Here is a 20741-nt window from a genome sequence, read left to right on the forward strand (position 1 = left end):
CCTTTGTGATTGATAAGTATTTACATGATGACTCATTTTTTTATATTATCAAGGCATCTCAAATAATATTATAAAATTATGGCTAAATCAGAAAAATGACTCTTTTATTGACTATTTAGAATTTTTTTTTTGTAGTTGAGAATATTAATTCATGGGGGGAGTGGAAATTTGTAACTCCCCAGTAATGTAGCCACTGTTCTAAAATTTGTCTCCCTGAGAGGAGGTCTGGGTAATTTAGACATGGTCCAGTTTATTCATTTAAATATAAATGCGGGGTGCCTGGGTGGCTCGGTGGGTTAAAGCCTCTGCCTTCAGCTCAGGTCATGATCCCAGGGTCCTGGAATTGAGCCCCACGTCGGGCTCTCTGCTCAGCGGGGAGCCTGCTTCCCCCTCTCTCTCTGCCTGCCTCTCTGCCTACTTGGGATCTCTGTGTGTCCAATAAATAAATAAAATATTTAAATATAAATGCAACTTGCTTTGCTCTGGTTGGCCAGATTGAATAGTACTGTGGTTCCCGCCCAAGGTCAGTAAGAAGCATCACTAAGTACAGGAGATAGAACTCTTTACCACTTCACAAATAGGAACTAGAAGGCCTTAGTTAGTACATTAGCTTTCATTTAGCACAGCCTTAATTAAGGCACATGATGAACATAAAAAACAAACTAGGAAAAATAAATAAATAAATAAATAAATAAAAATTTAAAAAAAAAAAAAAAAACCTAGGATATAGTCCACATGGCCTCTGCCAGGTTTGTTTTTCTTCATTCCTATGAGGTTTCAAGTTTTAAGCTAGGGAATTCTCCAAACAATATAGTTTCTGTTATCATTTTTTTCATTGCTATCCTAGCATATATTTTAATTATTCTACCATTAAAGTGGCCCCCTAAGATCTTGATGTTCTAAGAAAAACAACTTTAAAATGTTCTTTGAAATATTTCCCCCCAGTTTCTAGAACTATACTCACACAGCTTTTAACATATCATATTTAGATAAACCATTGACAGAAAAATCCATGAAGAACAAATGAAGTAAAGTGTTTCCTGTTTCTCTTAATAATTAAAACATTCTGAACCCATTGTGTTTTCAACTTGGAAAGCAAAGCTAGAACAATTAAATTTCTGCTTTGAGAAGTGACCATGTCTTACATAGCAAAGTTTCTTTCTGCTAAGCTGTACTTAAAAAAAAGAAGAAAAAAAAGAAAAGAAAACAAACAAACAAAAAACATTCTTACTAAGGAGAGGATCCCATACTTTATCCTCCTAGACAGTTGAGTTACTGGAGATACAACTTTTCATTTTTAGCTTCAAGTAGACTTTGGAAAGCATTTAATCCCAGCATGATCTCTTTTCTTTGATTGTTCTAATAACAAAATACCTTGAGCTTTCAACTGGCTGTTACGTTCTTCTCCAGAGTGGAGAAGAATCCACTGTGGTGGATGTTTATTCTACCAAGGGTCCCCTGGAGTGAATGATACCAGAGTACATGACGTATTAGACATTTAGGTTTCTAAAGCTTTCATTAAACTAATTTTTTTTTCAAATATGGATGGCTAAAATCACAGAATACATGATATTCTTTTTTCCTAATCAATTCTCTGCAGATTTAACACATTTTTTAGAAACACTGAAGACTATTTTTTCCCTCCTTTATATTTATTTACGCTTTCCTACTGTCACACAAACATCGCTTTGAAGGTCTTGGAACATCATTGTAGTTTATTTTGAGAGGTAACAGCTTGGGCAGAATCATGCCAAAAATAATAGAGTACTTTATTCAGGATCCATAACAGGATAATAATGGTTTTCTAGTCCATGCTCAAAAGCTGTAACTTTTGCCATATAGAAAGAATAATTTCTTGGGTGATGAACAAGTATCTGCTTGAAGAACTTTATTGCAGTTTGTACTATGAGAAGTGTAAATAAGTGTTCAGTTAAATTAGAAAGAAATATTAACGTAATAACTAGACCATCAGTAAAATTAGCTAACCACGGTTAGTGAGCGCAGTAGTGTGTTCATTTATTTCTTACCATCTTGGTTTCAATTGTTTATTTCCAATAAAAGTAGAAAAGGTGTTATCCGTCTATGTATTCATTCATTTTCATTCATTCTTTTCTATCACAAGTTTTGTCTATGTCTACTATGCCCAAATGTACTTCCTTAAAAACGCTCTCTTTTTTTTTTTTTTATAATGCTATAACAGGTATAGACATGGTCATAGCTCTTTTTCTTCTATGAAGTAATTGGGAGGGGAAAGAAACATTCCCTATTACAGTAATTTAGAAGTTAGTAATTCCAAACAGTTATATTTCATTTTTGTTTTTTACAATATAAGGCTTATATTATTTTCTGTCTATGGTAAAGAGTATCAACAGTCCTAGAGCAAAAAATAAAAGATATTTTACAAATCATTTTTGTAAACATCATTTCTCCCCAATTTACAGACTTTTATTATTTTTTTAAGTTTTTATTTTAACTCCAGTTAGTTAACATACAGTGTTGTATTTGGTTCAGGTGTACAGTAGAATGATGCAACACTTCCAGACATCACCCTGTGCCCATGACAGGGGCCCTCGTTAATCCCCATCCTCATTGCAGCCGTATTCCCTCCCCTCCGGTAGCCGTCAGTTTGTTGTCTATAAGGAAGAGTTTGTTTCTTGGTTTGTCTCTCTCATTTTTTTTCCCCTGTACTTACTTTGTTCCTTAAATTCCACGTGTGACTGAAATCATGTGGTATTTGTCTTTCTCTTATTTCTTTTATTTCTCTTATTTCACTTCTCATTATCCTCTCTAGCTCCATCCATATAGTTGCAATGGCAAGATTTCATTCTTTTTTATGCCTGAATAATACTCCATTATTCAATCTTCTTTATCCATTCATCAGTCAGTGCATACTCGGGCTGTTTCCATGTCTTGGCTATTGCAAATAGTGCTGCTCTAAGTGTACAGATGCACGTATCCCTTTGAATTAGCAGTCTTGTATTCTTCAGGTAAATACCCAGTAGTGTGATTGTTGGATCATAAGGTAGCTCAATTTTTAACTTTTTGAGGAACCTCCACACTGTTTTCCAGAGTAGCTGTACCAGTTTGCATTCCTGCCAACAGTGCAAGAGGGGTCCTTTTTTCTCCACATTCTTAACAATACATGTTGCTTCTTGTGTTATTGATGTTAGCCATCCTGACAGGTGTGAGGTGATATTATAGTTTTGCTTGTGCATTTCCTTGATGATAAGTGATGATGAGTATCTTTTTATTTGTCTTTTTCCCCCTTATTATATACTAATGTGCTTTTTAATGAAATTATTAGGGAGGAACTTAATTCAAGTGTTACTACAATGGAGATGTGAATGATGATGATAAATGAACCTTATCAGGTGCTGGTCACAGTGTTGATGGCTTCATAAACTAGATGTTGCCGAGTTTTCCCAGAAGATACTACTATCCCCTATTAGGGGATACTACTATCGCCTATTAGGGGATACTACTATCCCCTACTATTCTTTCATGGTTAAGAATACTGACATTTAGGGATACAGCAAACAAATTACCCAACAAGTTCACAAATAGTGTCAGAGTTGAAATTTGGGGCCAAGCAATTGGACTCAAGAATGGCACACCTTCCCGCCTCAGTTGGCCACCCTCTGAGCTCTGAGCCCAGGAGAGCCAAAGGCGGGGCAGCACTCCCTCACCCCCAGACTTTATGATAAACTATAGAAATGATCCCTGACTTTATACGCAGATGAGCTCTGTTTTTCATCCACAGTGGGACTTGTGCTTGTGTTGTTTCTCCATTGCGAAAATGGAAATGCATTAACTCTTTCCTCTACACCAGTGGCCTGTCTTTGAGAAGGGGACAGTGTTTGCGGTCTGAGGACTACAAATGTTTGGTCACAGAAGCAGGCAAAACCAAGTGGGCTGCCCCAGCCCTGATAATCCTAACTAACTAGTCTATTAAGGCAGAGACTAAGGAAGGAATATAGACAGCAATAACAAAATTTCAGGCCAAATCACATTGACGGTCCCAAACTCAAACTGTGAGTGATGCTTTATCCTTTTTCTCCCTTAGTGTTGACAGCGTTTTTAGCATAAATTTGGAAGAGACTTTAAAATGTTGAAAATAAGTTTGATTTGCAGGCAATCGAGACTCACTTGATCCGCAAGTCTAGTACGGGGCTGACTTACATCGCGGAGTGGAAAGGGGGCCTCCTGGAACACAAGATGGGCCACTTGACCTGTTTTGCTGGGGGCATGTTTGCACTTGGGGCTGATGACGCTCCCACAGGCTTGACCCAGCACTACCTGCAGCTCGGAGCTGAAATTGCCCGAACCTGTTATGAGTCTTACAATCGCACCTGTGAGTACCTGTGATTCTCTTCCTTTTCAATGTATTCCCACAGGCTTTTATTTTGTTCTGTAAGGAACATTGTCACTGCTGCCATTAAAAGAATATCCACTGTGCCTCGTGAAAGTAGAAGCTCATGATGAACATTATAAATGAGTTTATATATATATATATATTTTTATACTTCAAGAAGCACTGCTTTTCTACATAAAAATATCTACCCTTAGTTTTCCCAAGGAACAGGAATTGAAGCCATACAGGGTTAAGCAAGTCTAATTTATTGACCCTGGTTTAGGTAAAAACATGGGGTAAGAATCTCTGTCTCAGGTGCAAAAGAAACTTAGTATTTTATAAACCGTTATTAATCTTTTCAGTATCTTCATGAAATAGAGTCTGGCTCCCTTCTTATAAAGCAGGAGTTTGAAGAACAAAGATTAAATAGCCTTTCATGACATAATGACATAGAATTCTCAACCACTTGTTTTCCAGCTAACTAATGAGGGGTGTTGTAGTGCCTTGTACCTTCCTGGGGGACACTTAGTAAATGGTGGTTAAATGAAAGAAATAACAGATCATGGCAATGTTCTAAAAAGGACTCTCAGATGACTGTATTTTAAAAGTATATTGAATATTGTTTATTACAGGATGTTTATAACCATTCCTTACAATGATTGTTTTGGCATCTCTCTTGAATGTTATAGAGTACTTTCTAGTTTCATTTAAGCTGTAGAACTGAGCAGCGTCTAAGACAATAACCCTTGTCACCCTCGCATGCCCTTTAGATATGAAACTGGGACCAGAAGCTTTCAGGTTCGATGGCGGCGTTGAAGCCATTGCTACGAGGCAAAATGAAAAGTACTACATCCTACGACCAGAGGTGGTTGAGACTTACATGTACATGTGGCGACTAACTCATGATCCAAAGTACAGGAAATGGGCCTGGGAAGCCGTAGAGGTGATGTTTTAATTTGTTTACGTTTCTTAGACATAAATGTCTCAGGAAAAAATGCTCAGTGATTTCTATAAATTTAACATATCAATTTTTCTATGATTTTTAAAGCTTTGGAGGAGGGTGGGTGCACAGGGATAGGGGGAGTAAGAGAATCTTAAGCAGGTTCCATGCCCGTCACAGAGCCCAGTGGGGTCGATCTCATGACCCTGATCACAAACTGAACTGAAATCAGGAGTCAGCCACTCAGCTGACTGAGCAACCCAGGCAATCCTGATTTTTGAACCTTTAATCAGATTTTTTCCCAATTCAAGAATGAATGTTTTCAGTTGTTCTTCTACATTCCTGGCATCAGCTTTGCTTTAGGTAACAGCGATATTAATATACCTATTTTGATACTGGAGGAGATATCTAGAAAGGCATATTATAAAATTAAGTTCCCACAGCCATAGAAATAATGATCACTGAATTCCACAGTTACTGACAACTTGGGGTAATTACCCCCAAATGTTGTCTGTTTGAAGAAACCACTACATTGGTTTTTTTAATGAATCTTTGGGTATTGAAATGAAAACAGATGCTTGCACTTAGACATTAAATCTAAATAAAAAAGTAAACTGAGGCGAACTCAAAACTGTCCGAAAAGAAGAGTCTATTCAAAAACAGCAGAGGAATAGCAGTTCAGCAGACTACAGGTGAGTTTGTTGAACATTCGAGGTAAGCTGTATTTATAGACAGGGAATGTAAAGAAGAGAGAATTCAGTTAACGTAGGCTGTTAAAATAAGAAACAAATGAGGACCAGCTCTGAGAATTCCCTGAGCAGGCAAAGCAATCCAGTCGTACAAATAAAGCTCAACTGAGCTATTTTGTGAGACCAGCCCAACCTGGGTCATTTCTCATTTATTCGTCTGAAAACCATAAGTAAAACTTCCCAAATGGTTGATATAAGGCAACCCCTGGCCAACTCCCTATCATCCCAATATTACCAGTTTTCTGTAAATCTGGCAAGTACGAGAAATCAGTCTCCTGGTCGTTAGGTTTTGTTTTCCTAAGAGCACATGCGTAAGATTTTCTGTTTTCTGTCTTCCAGTTCCTGTTTCATTTTAGATTGAAATTCTTTCACAGAGTAAATTAGTTACTTAGGTCTAACTTTTAGAAAGAACCCATAAAAGAACTACTTTATGCAATAATATTCGTTCACTGATCTCAGGTTTCTCTGAATATCTATAAGCTTTCTGACTATCCAATGCGCTGTTCGAATGGTCTCCATCACCCCTTAGGTCTCATCCTAGAGAACAAGGCGTATCGTCTTCCCAAACTAATCTGGTGAACACCATGTGCTGGTGCCCAGTAGCTGCACGTTCCAGAATGTGCATCAAATAATGTTAATTTTAAGAGCTATCATTCTGGAAGGAGTTGTGTTGGAGTACTGAGGAGATAAGAACAAGCCAACACTTTAATTATACTCACTGTTACAAAATTAGCTGTCTTTAAAACCTGACCATTAGAAATAACTTCTCAGGAAATCTAAAATGAACAGATTGCCTTTGTGTGAGTTATAACTAATATCTTAGGAAGCCGTAGATGAATCTTGCTTATTACCCTCTTCGTGTAGCGTGTGCCTTATCACTAGTCATTAGTCATTTTAAGTAATAACGATTCTTTAGGCCTCTTTTTGTCTTTTATTTCTTGTGAAGTTTTCTAATTATGTTTAGTCATTGGTAATTCCAGTTTCTTTAAATTTATGTTTTCTCCTCTGAAAACATGTATAAAATTTGAGGTTCATCTAAGCTTTGGTGATAGGAAATTATTTTCATTTTTAATAGGACAGCAAAAGAATTAAGGCTAATAGACACCTTGCAAATATCAGTTTATATTGAAAATATCAGGAATAAGGTATTTCATCAAGTGTAAAACACCCTAATTGATAAGAAACACCATTATTTTGTATACCACTAAGAAAGTACTACACTACCAATTAAATTATGACATGCCAATTTTAGAGATGTTAAAATGTGAAAAATGTATGACAGAAAACTGATGCAAGAGTGGAAATGAGTAAATCTCTGTGGCCTGTGGATGGGAAACTTTGGTTTGCTTGGTTCTTCAGGGGAGTGTGCTTGTTTGTGGGGTAATAAATTGGTTTAGGGGTTAGGATTTTTGTCTTTTTGTGTACTGATTTTTGTCTTCTGTTAACTTCTAGTGTAGATTATGATGTAAGATTGTCTCCCTGTGCCCAACATAGACACCCCCAAACCCCTCCCTCACTTTTTGCCACTAGTGCTTCAGGTATAGTGGGGAAGGGAGAGTACTGAGACGCTTGTATTTTTTAAACCACCACCAGGGTGGTGGCTCTCTTTTCCCTTGTGTGACATCCCCTCGGCCCTCCTTTGTTTCAACTACAGCTGCAAGGACCGCTTCCCTGCATTACCCCCTCCACCCCCCTCAGAGCTGAGGTAGCTTCTCAGCTACCTCAGCTCTGAGCTTCTTCCTAGGCAGCTGGCTGTGGTCAGGGGAACGGGAGAGTTAAGTCCCCGGAGGGCAGTCCTGAACCAGTGGAGGTTTTAGAGTTGATGAACAGCTAGCCCAGTCTTTCCCTTTTGCAGAATAACTCTGAGATGTGTTCTGTGTCATTCCTCAGGGTTTTCAGTAGGAGGCAGCCTTCAGGGCCCACAGCTGTCACCTGCTGGGTGCATTTCACAGGCTCTTCTCCCATCCCCCATTCACTTGCTCTGCTCATTCCCTTCCTGATACCTCCTCCCTTAAAAACCTTCAGCATCTGACCCTTGTCTCATGCTCCAATTTTAGGGGAACCCAAACTAAAACACAGGAGTATATCTTCAAAATCACATAGACTAGCCTTCCACTCAAAGTCAAGACCTCCTTGTAGCATCTTTGCCAGATGGCTTTTCCTCATTAGTTCAAGGACTTTGTAGTTTTAAAAAAGAATATACTACTGGGGCACCTGGGTGGCTCAGTTGTTAGGCATCTGCCTTCGGCTCGGCTCATGATCCCAGGGTCCTGGGATTGAGTCCTGCATCGGGCTCCCTGCCCAGCCAGGAAGCCCGCTTCTCCCTCTCCCACTCCCCTTGCTTGGGCACCCTCTCTTGCTGTCTCTCTGTCAAATAAATAAATAAAATCTTTAAATATATATATATATATATATATATATATATATATATATATACTACTAATAGAGTAATTCCATTTTTTAATGGCTGCAAGTGTTAAAAAGTTACTTCTTTTGAAACCAGAATTTACAGTGTTTTGTATTCTGGGGGTCCCAGGGGAAGAAAATCCCTTCTCTCTTCTACACTTCATCTTCTCAGTTACCTGAAGACAGCACATTCTGTCCACTGCTCCATCCTCATCCATCATTTCCCTCCCCCTCCTCGTGACACGTGTGGTCTCTCAGGGCTGAACAGTGTGACTCAATAACCTCTCTTCTGAGTGTTACTTCCCACAGTTGGTGGTCCAACTTGTTTTTTTGGTAGATTGTAAAAACCCCTGGCTTACATCAAAATTGCGGTCAAATGATATTAGCAACTATATTAGTTCCTATCAACACATCGACTTTGTTTCGTCCTTGTGTTCACCCATACTTGCTATTTGCAAAGTATTTGTCAGTCATCTCCCTGTCTTCTAACGAGGCATCCCTTTCCAGCATTCTTCCCCTGATACACTAGAGAAGCCTGCTTTCCACATCTTAGCTAAATTTCTGAGTAGCAACACTGAACACAATCATAAAGTCGAACAAGATATGAAATTATGTAAGCCAGCATATAGTACTAGGAACTTCTCCACAGGTTACCAACAATCCGTTAATCACAGATGTTCACACACTCGTGAATCTACTTGGTAAAAATAACATTTACCTCATAGTTCTTTTGCATCTTCTCAGTAATGTCATGGAAACAAATTAAATTCCTCCCTCTTATGTATAATATTCTGTTAAAGCTCTACTATAAATTATGCCTATGTATTCATATATGTGTTCATATATGTATCCATATATGGATTATACAATGTCGATAAATGTGTATGTATGGATTATGTGATATCTCCCCTGGTCCATAGCAGATAAGCCTTATAGAGGGACTTTTTTTTCCTTCTTTTTTCACACAGTCTCCTAAATCTGACCTTTGCCATATGGACATTTTGGCTCTCAGAAAGAGACGTGTCTTCCCAGTTCCTGCTTCTCCCCTCCGAGGCTTGATCCCTATTTCCAGGCTCTTGGATATGTCTGTTTTGCTAGGTTCTATGAATGAGCTCAGGCCCAACTCACCCATTCAGCCCTACTTTGAGCATTGTTCCCTAGCATTGTTCCAATTTCTTGGAAATCTCCCTGGATCAGCGGTTTGTCTAACCTGTTTAACCTCAAGATAAGACAATGTTTTTGTCTCCCTTCTGACTTACGGTTTAATTCATGCTGCTTGCTCTGCTCTTCCCTTCCTCCGCCTAAAGAGGTGCAGTCACTTGTGGTCTGGGTTTGTTTAGAGTTCCAGCTAACTGTAAACATTTTCCTATTTTTCTTTTCTCTGCTATTAGCACATCCCAGCCACATATGGTCGCTAATAATGTAAACATCTACGTAAAATCGAGGTGGTCCCTATGCCTAGAGTCTGAGAGTCCCAAGAACAAATTGCAGTAAAATGATGTCCTAATCAGACTACAGCATAAAGACATGACTGCTCCCACTGTCGAGATACTGTAAAGCCAGGGGCCTGGGATGGGTGCCCGGGTGGGCTGCTTATCCCCAGCTTCATAATCCTAAAGTTTTAAAATTTAGATTTGACATGATGGTTTTTCATTTTCATTTTCATTTTTCAAAAGTGAAAAATAAATTTAAAAAGCATCTTTGGCATTCCTCGCCCTTTTTTTTTTTTTTCTTGCCAAAAACCTCAAAAAGTGAAAGTAGCTGGGCCTCTCTAAACCTCTGAAAGGTTGCTGTCACACTGCGAAGTGTGTCTTCATCTTGTTTTATTCTCACGACAACCCCGTGTTAAACAAAGGGAAGCTGCCTGGGTCGGGGAACATCTGAGGCCCCAGTTAAGGAGTCTAGGGCCAGGATTCAGCCCCCTCTTCTGAGATTTTAGAATGTGTTCTGGGCACCTTATGGCTCACCACGTTAGGACTGAGCAAGAAAAAGAATGAGGGTGAGCTGAAGTGAGCGGAAAACAGCTGGGCATTGTCCACCCCACAAAACAATTCTTTCCCTATAATTGAAAGAAGGAGGGGCGCCTGGGCAGCTCAGTGGGTTCAGCCGCTGCCTTCGGCTCAGGTCATGATCTCAGAGTCCTGGAATCGAGTCTCGCATCGGGCTCTCTACTCAGCGGGGAGCCTGTTTCCCCTCCTCTCTCTGTCTGCCTCTGCCTCCTTGTGATCTCTCCCCTCTCTTTCTGTAAAATAAATAAATAAAATCTTAAGAAAAGAAAGAAACAAACGAACTAAGAAGGAGCTTATAGAAATTTCTCTGGGAGAGAGGAGTAGCCGTTTACCATGCATGGTCTTCTCATTAGCGTATCACCAAAGAACTTCAAGGGAAGAAAGCAAGAAAAAGTTTTGTTGTTAAAATCTTTTTTGGGAAATGTCTGAAAGTAGGATTTAATTATGTTCCATAACAACAAACATCCATTTCTTCTAAATCCCGGGGTGTTTTGTTTTTTTTTTTTACTTTTTTACAAATAATCTTTGGCCTACTCCAATGAATCCGGTATTTGACTTTTTAATCAAAAAGAACTTCTATCCGAAAAAGGAAGGAAGGAAAAATAATAGGGCCTGGAAGTTCATTTCTGCAGGCTTCCACCTGCTTGGTTTGTTGTCTGCAACAGAGAATATAATCAGAGCAGTTTTTAAGTTGATCTTATTTTCCCAGTGACTTTTTAAAAGTACCTAATCATGAGATATTTTCTTTATTCATGTAGCCTGCAAGTTGTTAGGTTGTTAAGTAAATTTTCATTCTCATACTGCCCAACCCATCTCTTTTCCAAATACTCATTATAGTCAGAGAAGTTCAGGAATGTAGGATTATTTCTCTCTAGACAGTTAAGAAGTGGAGTCATCCCATTTTCTTCCATTCCATACCAAAGAAAAGAAAACATTTTTTAGAAATATATATCAGCCACATTTTTTTTTTCACCACTTTCAGATTTTCTACTTTGAAATCTGTCACCAATATCACTAATTAGTACTCCACCATCACTGTTTACAAAATAAGATACTCTGGGTATCTTATCTAGTAGCAGCTGTTTTGGGTCCAGTACACTTTCTTCGTTATTGGGGATTTTTTTGTTTTTGTTTTTTTTTTATTTGACAGAGAGACAGGCAGAGAGAGAGAGAGAGAGAGAGAGAGAGGAGGGAGCAGGCTGAGCAGAGAGCCTTATACAGAGCTCGATCCCGGTACCCTGGGATCATGACCTGAGCCGAAGGAAGAGGCTTTAACCACTGAGCCACCCAGGTGCCCCTTTATTGGGTTTTATTCCCATTTGATATTAACAGTCTCTCTAGATCGAGGTTCAGTAAACTTCTGTAAGAGCCAGAGGGAAGTGGGCCTGGGAATCATATGCAACTATAGGCATACCTCATTTTACTGTATTTGCTTTATTGTGATGTGCACATACTGTCTTGTTGTTGCTGTTCTTTTTTTACAAATTGAAAGTTTGTGACAACCCCGTGTCAAACAAGTCTAGTCGGTGCCATTTTTCCAACAACGTTTGCTTGCTTCATATCTCTGTGTCACATTTTGGTAATTCTCACAATATTTAAAACTTTTTCAATACTACTACATTTCTTATGGTGATGTGTGATCTGTGATATTTGATGTTATGGTAATTGTTATGGTGGGCCAAAAAACTACACTCTGCTAAGACAGAGAACTTGATCGATAAAATGTTGTGTTCTGATGCTTCCACTGACTAGCTGTTCCCTCATTTCTCTCCCTCTCCTGGAGCCTTTCTATTTCCTGAAATACAGCAATACTGGCATTAGGCCAGTTACTAGCCCCACAGTGGCCTTTAGGTGTTCAGGTGAAAGGAAGAGTCACACATCTTTCAATTTAAATCAGAAGCTAGAAATGATTAAGTTTAGCAAGGAAAGCATGTCAAAAGCCAAGAAAGGCCAAAAAGCTAGGACTCTTGTGCCAAACAGCCACATTGTAAGTGCAAAGGAGAAGTTCTTGAAGGAAATTAAAAGTGCTGCCTCAGTGAACACAGGAATGATAAGAAAGCAGTATGCTGATAGGGGGAACGATTAGTAGTCTGAATAGAAAATCAAACCAGCCGCAACATTCCGTTAAGCCACAGCACAATCCAGAGCAAGTCCCTGACTCTGGTCAATTTTGTGAAGGCTGAGAGAGGCAAGGAATCTGCAGAACAAAAGATGTTGGTTTGTGAAGAGATGTTTAAGGAAAGAAGCCATCTCCATAACATCAAAGGTCAAGGTGAAGGAGCAAGTGCTGACATAGAAGCTGTAGCAAGTCCTCCAGAAGATCTAGAGAAGATCGTTAATGAAATAGCTGCACTACACAACAGATTTTCAATATAAATGAAATGACCTTCTACTGGAAGAATATACCATCTAGGACTTTCATAACTGGAGAGAAGTCTATGCCTGGCTTCAAAGCTTCAAAAGACAGGCCGACTCACTTGTTAGGGGTTAATGTAGCTGGTGACTTGAAGTTGAAGGCAGTGCTCATTTATCATTTCAAAAATCCTAGGAGCTCTAAGAATTATGCTAAATCTACTCTGCCTGTGCTCTATAAATGGAACAACAAAGCCTGGGTTACAACTCACGTGTTGATGGTATGGTTTCCTGAATATTTTAAGCCTGCTGTTGAGACCTACTGCTCAGAAAAAAAAAAAAAAAAAAAATTCCTTTCAAAATATGACTGCTCATTGACAGTGTACCCCGTCACCTGAGAGCTGTGATGGGGATGGACAATGAGATGAATGTTTTCATGCCTGCTAACAGAGCATCCATGCTGCAGCCCACCAGTCAGGGAGCATTTTGACTTTAAGCATTTAGGAAATACATTTTATAAGGCTATAGCTGCCATACATAGTGATTCCTCTGATGAATCTGGGCAAAGTCCATTGAAAACCTTGTGGTAGAACCACCATTCTAGAGGCCATCAAGAACATTCATCATTTATAGAAGAGGTCAAAATATCAACATTAGCAGGGCTTTGAAAGAAGCTGATACCTACCCTCACAGATGACTTTGAGGAGTTCAAGACTTCAGAGGAGGAAGTAACTGCAGATGTGGTGGAAATAACTAGAGAACTAAAATTAAAAGATATGACTGAATTGCCAAATCTCATGATAAAACTTCAAACAGATGGTGAATTGCTTTTTCTGGATGAGCAAAAGAATGGTTTCTTGAAGATGCTATGAAGATTGTTGAAATGACCACCGAGAATTTGAGTATTGCATAAACTTAGTTGAGAGAGCAGCTGCAAGTTTGAGAGGATTGACTCCAATTTTGAAAGAGGTGCTACCATGGGTAGAGTGCCACCAAACAGCATTGTGTGCTGCAGAGAAATCATTTGTTAAAGAAACTGTCAACTGTTGTGGCACTGAGAAACCAAAATATTCACCTGCCTCACTTTATCACTATATTCACTTATTGCAGTGGACTGGAACCAAAACCACAATGTCCCAAGGTTTGCCTGTAGTCAACTCTGCCATTGTAATGAAACAGGAGCCACAGACAATATGTAAACAAATGAGCATGGCCATGGTTCAGTTAACATTTTATTTACAAAATGAACAGCAGATTGGTTTTAGCCTGTTATCCCTAGTTTGATAAACGCTGCTCTAGACCACAGGAGGAAATTATTAAAAAAAAAAAAATCACTGAAAAATTATTTCATAATTAAATGTAGAAGCATTTCTAATTAGTTGAGATATATTGATATATTATCTGTATAGTCTTTAACTTTCCATCCTTTATTTTTTTTAAGATTTTATTTATTTATTTGAGAGAGAGGTAGGAAAGCACAGAGGGAGAAACAACCTCCCTGCAGAGCAGGGAGCCCAATGTGGGACCCGATACCAGGACCCTGGGATCATGACCTGAGGCAAAGGAGACACAACCAACTGAGCCACCCAGGCAGCCTAACTTTTCATACTTTATATGCATTTGCATTTTGTGTTGTTGTTTTTTTTTTTTTTAATTTTTACCTAAAACTCTTCCACGTGTATCATTCAACTTTTTATTTCAATTTGGCAGTTTCATGATAAAAATTGGTGACAAGGGGCACCTGGGTGGCTCAGTGGGTTAAGCCGCTGCCTTCGGCTCAGGTCATGATCTCAGAGTCCTGGGATGGAGCCCCGCATCAGGTTCTCTGCTCAGCATGGAACCTGCTTCCTCCTCTCTCTCTGCCTGCCTCTCTGCTTAGTTGTGATCTCTGTCAAATAAATAAATAAAATCTTTAAAAAAAAAAAATTGGTGACAAGCAATTTATTGAAATTTGTTTTCTTCTTCCCCCTCTTCCTTGTAACATAGGCCCTGGAAAATCACTGCCGAGTGAACGGAGGCTATTCAGGCCTAAGGGATGTTTACCAGAGACACGAGAGTTACGATGACGTGCAGCAGAGTTTCTTCCTGGCAGAGACACTAAAGTAAGTAAAACAGCTTCCAAAAATATGTGGCTGGGGTACCTGGTCAGATCTTCCTTGCAGTTGCCTTTATCAGGAGCACAGTCAAATAACAGCAAGTCTGACTGCTTCCAAAGGTCTCTCTCCATGCATGGCAATGATTGTGCCTGTGTTTCCAGTCATTGTATGTCTGATGCCTGGGGACTCCTCTGTCGGTTTTCCTACACTAACACCCAAGCACAGGGCAGCTTCTTCATTCCGCAGTAGTGACTGTATCGCCTCAGGGTTTTGCAATTCCTGGCGTCTGTCCGTGATTCTCCGTAAGATGAGTGGAGACATGGCTGTGTCTTTATGCTATCACTGCCTGACAGTCTCTTGGGCCTCATATACTCATGTTTCTCTCTCCAGATACTTGTACTTAATATTTTCGGATGATGATCTCCTTCCGCTGGAACACTGGGTCTTCAATACCGAGGCACATCTTCTCCCTATACTCTGTACGAATAAAAAGGAAGTTGAAGTCAATGAAAAATAAAAAGACATTTTATATTTTACTCTGCTCCATTCCCTTCACTGCATACCTTAATAATTCCTTTTCTGGTGTTCAGGCACATGATTAATTTTTATCAATAGGTCTGTGATTATTCTAAGTTCTAAAATTGTTTTGCAGTCTTTTATGTTTATTATCATAGGCATAGATGGACCTAAATTCCTTATTATAACCTTTATTATTCAGTCAGTGGATCACAGGTTTTTACTTTTTCTTAAGTAATCTCTGGAGTTCATGAAGGTACATCATTTTTATTACACTGAATAGAATGGTATACCAGTGACCTCTTAATTACAATTTCGATTTGACTGCAAAACTTTTTCCTCCTCTATGAGGAGATGACGTCTGCTTTAAGCTGTAATGTTTTGCCATGTTGCAAAAAGCCATAATAATAAATTAAATATTAAAAAGCTTTTTCCTTTTCAATTTTATGTTAATCTGGTTTGTCTATCCACCAGAGACAGATCTTATAACTGTGACAGACAGCCTCTTTATGCGGGTCTATCATTATTTGATAGAATGTCTTCTAAAATACTTCACTCACATTGTAATTCAAATTAGAATGTCATCCCAAAGGATCATCTCATGTTGACCTCATTTCATTGGAACCACAGTATATTTTTGTTGGTTAATTATATTAGTGTTTCCTAATTTGTGAATTAGTTCTCAAATTTTACTTTACATGCCCTGTGTCATTTCTGGATCATGTCCTGGTTAATTTCTTCCATCCCCTACCACACGAATGGAGCTTTCAAGTTTTGCAGAGCTCTGCTGTTACTGAATTATATTTTTGAAAGAAAACAATATAACTTGTAATGTGTTAGCTTTTGCTTTTAACTGAGCATATGAAGAAATTCATTCTCTTTAAAGAAAGGGTGAGTATTCAACATGGTTTTTAGTTTGTATTTTGTCTTTAGGTCTCTTTCACGTTCTCAAAAAAATCATTACCTTTGGTTCAGATTTTTTTCCAGATTTGAAAAGGGCCCTTTCTCAAATGTGATAAATTATTTCATTTCAGTTTGTGAAAGCAGAACTTAACTCTGAGAGAAGCTTTGTTAATGTGCCTATTCATGGTCAATTGAAGAAAAGCTAATAAACTTTTAGGCTACATAAGAATATAGTACATTTCGTCTGGTCAAATTCAATTCAGAGAACCCAGCCTAAAAGCAATATACAGGAATAGACATTCCTAATCCCCAGCAGTCATGTAGCCAATCAAAATAATTACATGATTCTTCATTAAGAATAAGCAGTACTTTGAGATATGAGTGGCTTTCCCAAGAATACATTTGGTGGCACCTTGTCCTTTCTCGTTGTATTAGTTCATATTCCATATATATACATATACATATGGAATAAATATATATGGAATAATATATATACATATGGAATATTCCTAGAAAGGGCTAATGTGATGATTCATATACAAGGAACAGAGACATTGAGCACCTCCATTTTCAACCTAGAGCGGCCAGATAGCTCAGTGCAGCCCCGTGAATTAGGCTGAAGCATATGAAATCGCTGTACTTGTAGTTGAGATATAGTCCCATATCAGCAATTTCATATGCTTCAACATAATGGTTTTTAATTATTTTCTTAGATCTCATTAGACTCAATTGTCTTTAGCTGTTTCAGCTTTTGAAAGTGCTTCAAAAGATTTTTTTTGTCTGAAAGGACCACCTGTGTGACCTGCTCTTTTTTCACCCCTGTACATTTGTTTATGTCAAAGAATAAATGAATAAAATTGTAAATGAAAAAGATCATTTAGTGCATCATTATTGCCCACATTAATGAGTTCCTATGACCCAGAATAACTGCTCCACTCATATCTTCAGCTCACCTTATGATATGAATGGATAGTTGAGAGTCCTTTTTTCCCCAGGACTTAAAAGCAATGTGTGAGATTGTTGCAAAAATTGGATCATATGTATTTAAATGATAATTTTCACATAAATGTCCTTGGACTAGCAATTTAAATTACTTTATTTTCTTTGATGTTCAATTTGATTTGAAAGAGCACAAAGCTGATACGTATTTCTGTAGCAGATAGGATATTAAAATCAGGTCATATGTACGCACTGCACTATAATGTAACTTTTGTATCCTGATATAAATAGGCAAGATGATTGTACTACATTTTGCTCTGCCAGTGGCAAGAACAAAGATTTTCAATTCTAAAACATGGATTTTTTAACCTAGGTCCCAAAACACCAAAAATGTAAATGAGATTATTATGGTAATGTACTTTAATTAGTTACATTTTCTGTTAATTATTTTAAACAACTGAAATCCTTAGGTAGGCAATGTCTTTCATTCATTTTCAGCAAAACTGTGCAGTTAAGTTTACATATGTATTCACATCCTGAAAGGAGGATAATTAAAATAGCCCTTAAGTTTGTGTTTCTGCGTATGTTCTTGGTATACTGTGCACAATTAATATTACACATATAAGTTGTATGGAATTTATAGAACTTAATGATGTTTGTCATGACTCCTTCATATGCAGTACCCATTCTTTTCATTGATTGTTTTTAATTTGTACATAAGCATATTCTTTCATTTCTGACTTTATATAAATCTCTAATGTTATGGAAAACATAATAGATTGACACATAATTTTTAAAAACTATATTTGTAAAATTTCTCTATTGTGAATAAAGCCTTTTAATATATCTCCTCATTTGTTATGTTTTTATCCTTTCAAGTGAGTGTATGTATATGTGGGGGGAATACATACAATTGCAAATTGAAATAATAGTGATTATTATTAATCCTAATAGTGAATCCATATCACATCCAGAGAATCTTGACAAAGTAACTTTTCTTATTAAAAGCTTTAAATTGCAAAAAATTTTGCAGATGCATTTTTGATTAATCCAGTATCTTATGAAGACTGCCACACAGGGGTACTTGGGTGACTCTGTTGGTTAAGTACCCTACTCTTGGTTTTGGCTCAGGTCATGATCTCAGAGTCCTGGGATCAAGACCTGGGTCTGGCTTCATGCTGAAAGGGCAGTCTGCTGGAGACTCTCTCTCTCTCCCTCTCTTTCTGCCTCTCCACCCTACTCGCTCTCAAATAAATAAGTAAATTTGTAAAAAAAAAAAAAGAAAGAAAGAAAGAAAGAAAGAAAGAAAGAAAGAAAGAAAGAAAGAAAGGAAGGAAGGAAGGAAGGAAGGAAGGAAGGAAGGAAGGAAGGAAGGAAGGAAGGAAGGAAGGAAGGAAGAAAGAAAGAAAGAAAGAAAGAAAAAGAAAAAGAAAAAAAATCCCAATACATGTTCAACACCAGGGCATGTAGGTTAGAGGTGGAGAGTTGATGGCAGAAATAGCATAAACTATGATCCTTGTTCTTAAGTTTACAGTCCAGTCAAGGAGATCAGACTCAGTCAACCACCAAAACAAAGTGTTTAGTTACCAGTTGAATTCTGCTATAGAAGTCCAGGGGAGCAGGTGGTTAGTAGGATTCTGGTATTCAAAGGAGCTTAGAAAAGAAAGAAAGCTTCAGCTATGTGACAGCCTCCAATATTTTTGAAAAAGCCTAAGTTTTTCAAATTAATGTTGGGACTTTTTAGAATGTTTCGACCTTCTGGTTCTCTCTGCCTAGAAATCTTTCCCCAATGTTTTTTTGTTTGTTTTTAATTTTTTTAAATTGAAGTATAGTTAACAAAATATAACATTAGTTTCAGGTGTATAACATAGTGGTTGGACAAGTCTGTACATCATACTATGCTTACCACAGCTGTAGCCCCCATTCATCACCATATAACATTATTATAGTACCACTGACTGACTATATTCCCAAGGCTGTACCTTTCATTCTCCTCCTTTTCCCCCATCCCTCTGCCCTCCTTCACCTGGCAACCACCTGTTTGTTCTGTGTTTTTTGGTCTGTTCCTGCTCTGTTTCTTTTTTCATTTGTTTTATTTTTTGGATTCCACATATAAGTGAAACGATATGGTATTTGTCTTGATCTGTCTTACTTCGTTTAGCAACATACCCCCAGGTCCATCTCTTTCCTCAGTGTTTTTGTTCCACATTCCTCACTTCATTCAGGTCTCTGCCCAGTTATCACCTTATCAGAGGGACTTCCTTGACAAATTGATACAAAATTCCCCATCACATTTCGTCCCTTGCTCTATTTTATTTTCTTCTTAGCATTCAAGAGCTCACCCTTGAAACCTAGTCTCAGGCTCTTTCTCAAGGTGTGGGTTACATGTTTATTTCCTGATTTGCTTATCATCTGACTAGCCCCTTAACATAAGGGGTTAACCCCCATTAGAACAGAAAGTTACTTTGTTTGGCTCTCCTCCTCACCACACAGCCCATCTCCAGTGTCTCAATTAGCATTTAGCACTTGGTGACACAGTGAAATGCCTGGTGAACAGGTGACAATGAATGAATGGACCATATATTCATAAGTTTGGTGATGGATATTTGCAAATGTTTTTTAATAAGCAGTAAATTTTGTAAAAATATTAGGTATACCAATATTACATAACACATTTATTTTTTTTTAATTTTTTAATTAACATATAATGTATTATTTGCTTCAGGGGTACTGGTCTCTGATTAATCAGTCTTACACAATTCATAGCACTCACCATAGCACATACCCTCCCCACTGTCCATAACCCAGCCACCCTATCCATCCCCTGCAAACCCCAAGCAACCCCCAGCTTGTTTCCTGAGATTAAGAGGCTTTTATGGTTTGTCTCCCTCCCAATCCCATCTTGTTTCATTTTTCCCTCCCTTTCCCCATAACCCCCCTCCCTGCCTCTCAAATTCCTCATATCAGAGAGATCGTATGATAATTATGTTTCTCTGATTGACTTATTTCGCTTAGCATAATACTCTCTAGTTCTATCCACATTGTTGCAAATGGCAAGATTTCAGGGTTTTTTGATGGTTGCATAGTATTCCATTGTGTGTGTGTGTGTGTATCACATCATCTTTATCCTTTCATCTGTTGATGGACATCTGGGCTCTTCACATACTTTGGCTATTGTGAACATTGCTGCTATGAACTTTTGGGTGCATGTGCCCCGTAGGATCACTGCATTTGATCTTTAGGGTAAATACCCAGTACTGCAATTCTTGGGTCATAGGGTAGATCTATTTTCAGCTTTTTGAGGAACCTCCATACCGTTTTCCAAAGTGACTGTACCAGCTAGCATTCTCACCAACATTATAGGAGGGTTCCCCTTTCTTCGCATCCTCTCCAACATCTGTCATTTCCTGCCTTGTTAATTTTAGCCATTCTGACTGATGTGAGGTGGTATCTTATTGTGGTTTTGTTTCATATTTCCCT

General features: G+C 38.2%; 1 protein-coding gene across 1 annotated transcript in view; it reads left to right on the forward strand.

The window, feature by feature from the left end:
- MAN1A1 (mannosidase alpha class 1A member 1) overlaps positions 1–18110 on the forward strand; it is a 165564-nt gene extending 147454 nt beyond the window's left edge. Inside the window, exons 9-12 of the mRNA XM_032339673.1 lie at positions 4132–4351; positions 5122–5294; positions 14794–14909; positions 15294–18110. Coding sequence (XP_032195564.1) covers positions 4132–4351; positions 5122–5294; positions 14794–14909; positions 15294–15420 — 636 coding nt within the window. The 3' untranslated portion in view covers positions 15421–18110. The remainder of the gene's footprint in view (positions 1–4131; positions 4352–5121; positions 5295–14793; positions 14910–15293) is intronic.
- The last annotated feature ends 2631 nt before the right edge of the window (positions 18111–20741 follow it).

Source organism: Mustela erminea, chromosome 4 (assembly GCF_009829155.1).
Source record: "Mustela erminea isolate mMusErm1 chromosome 4, mMusErm1.Pri, whole genome shotgun sequence".
NCBI lineage: Eukaryota > Metazoa > Chordata > Mammalia > Carnivora > Mustelidae > Mustela > Mustela erminea.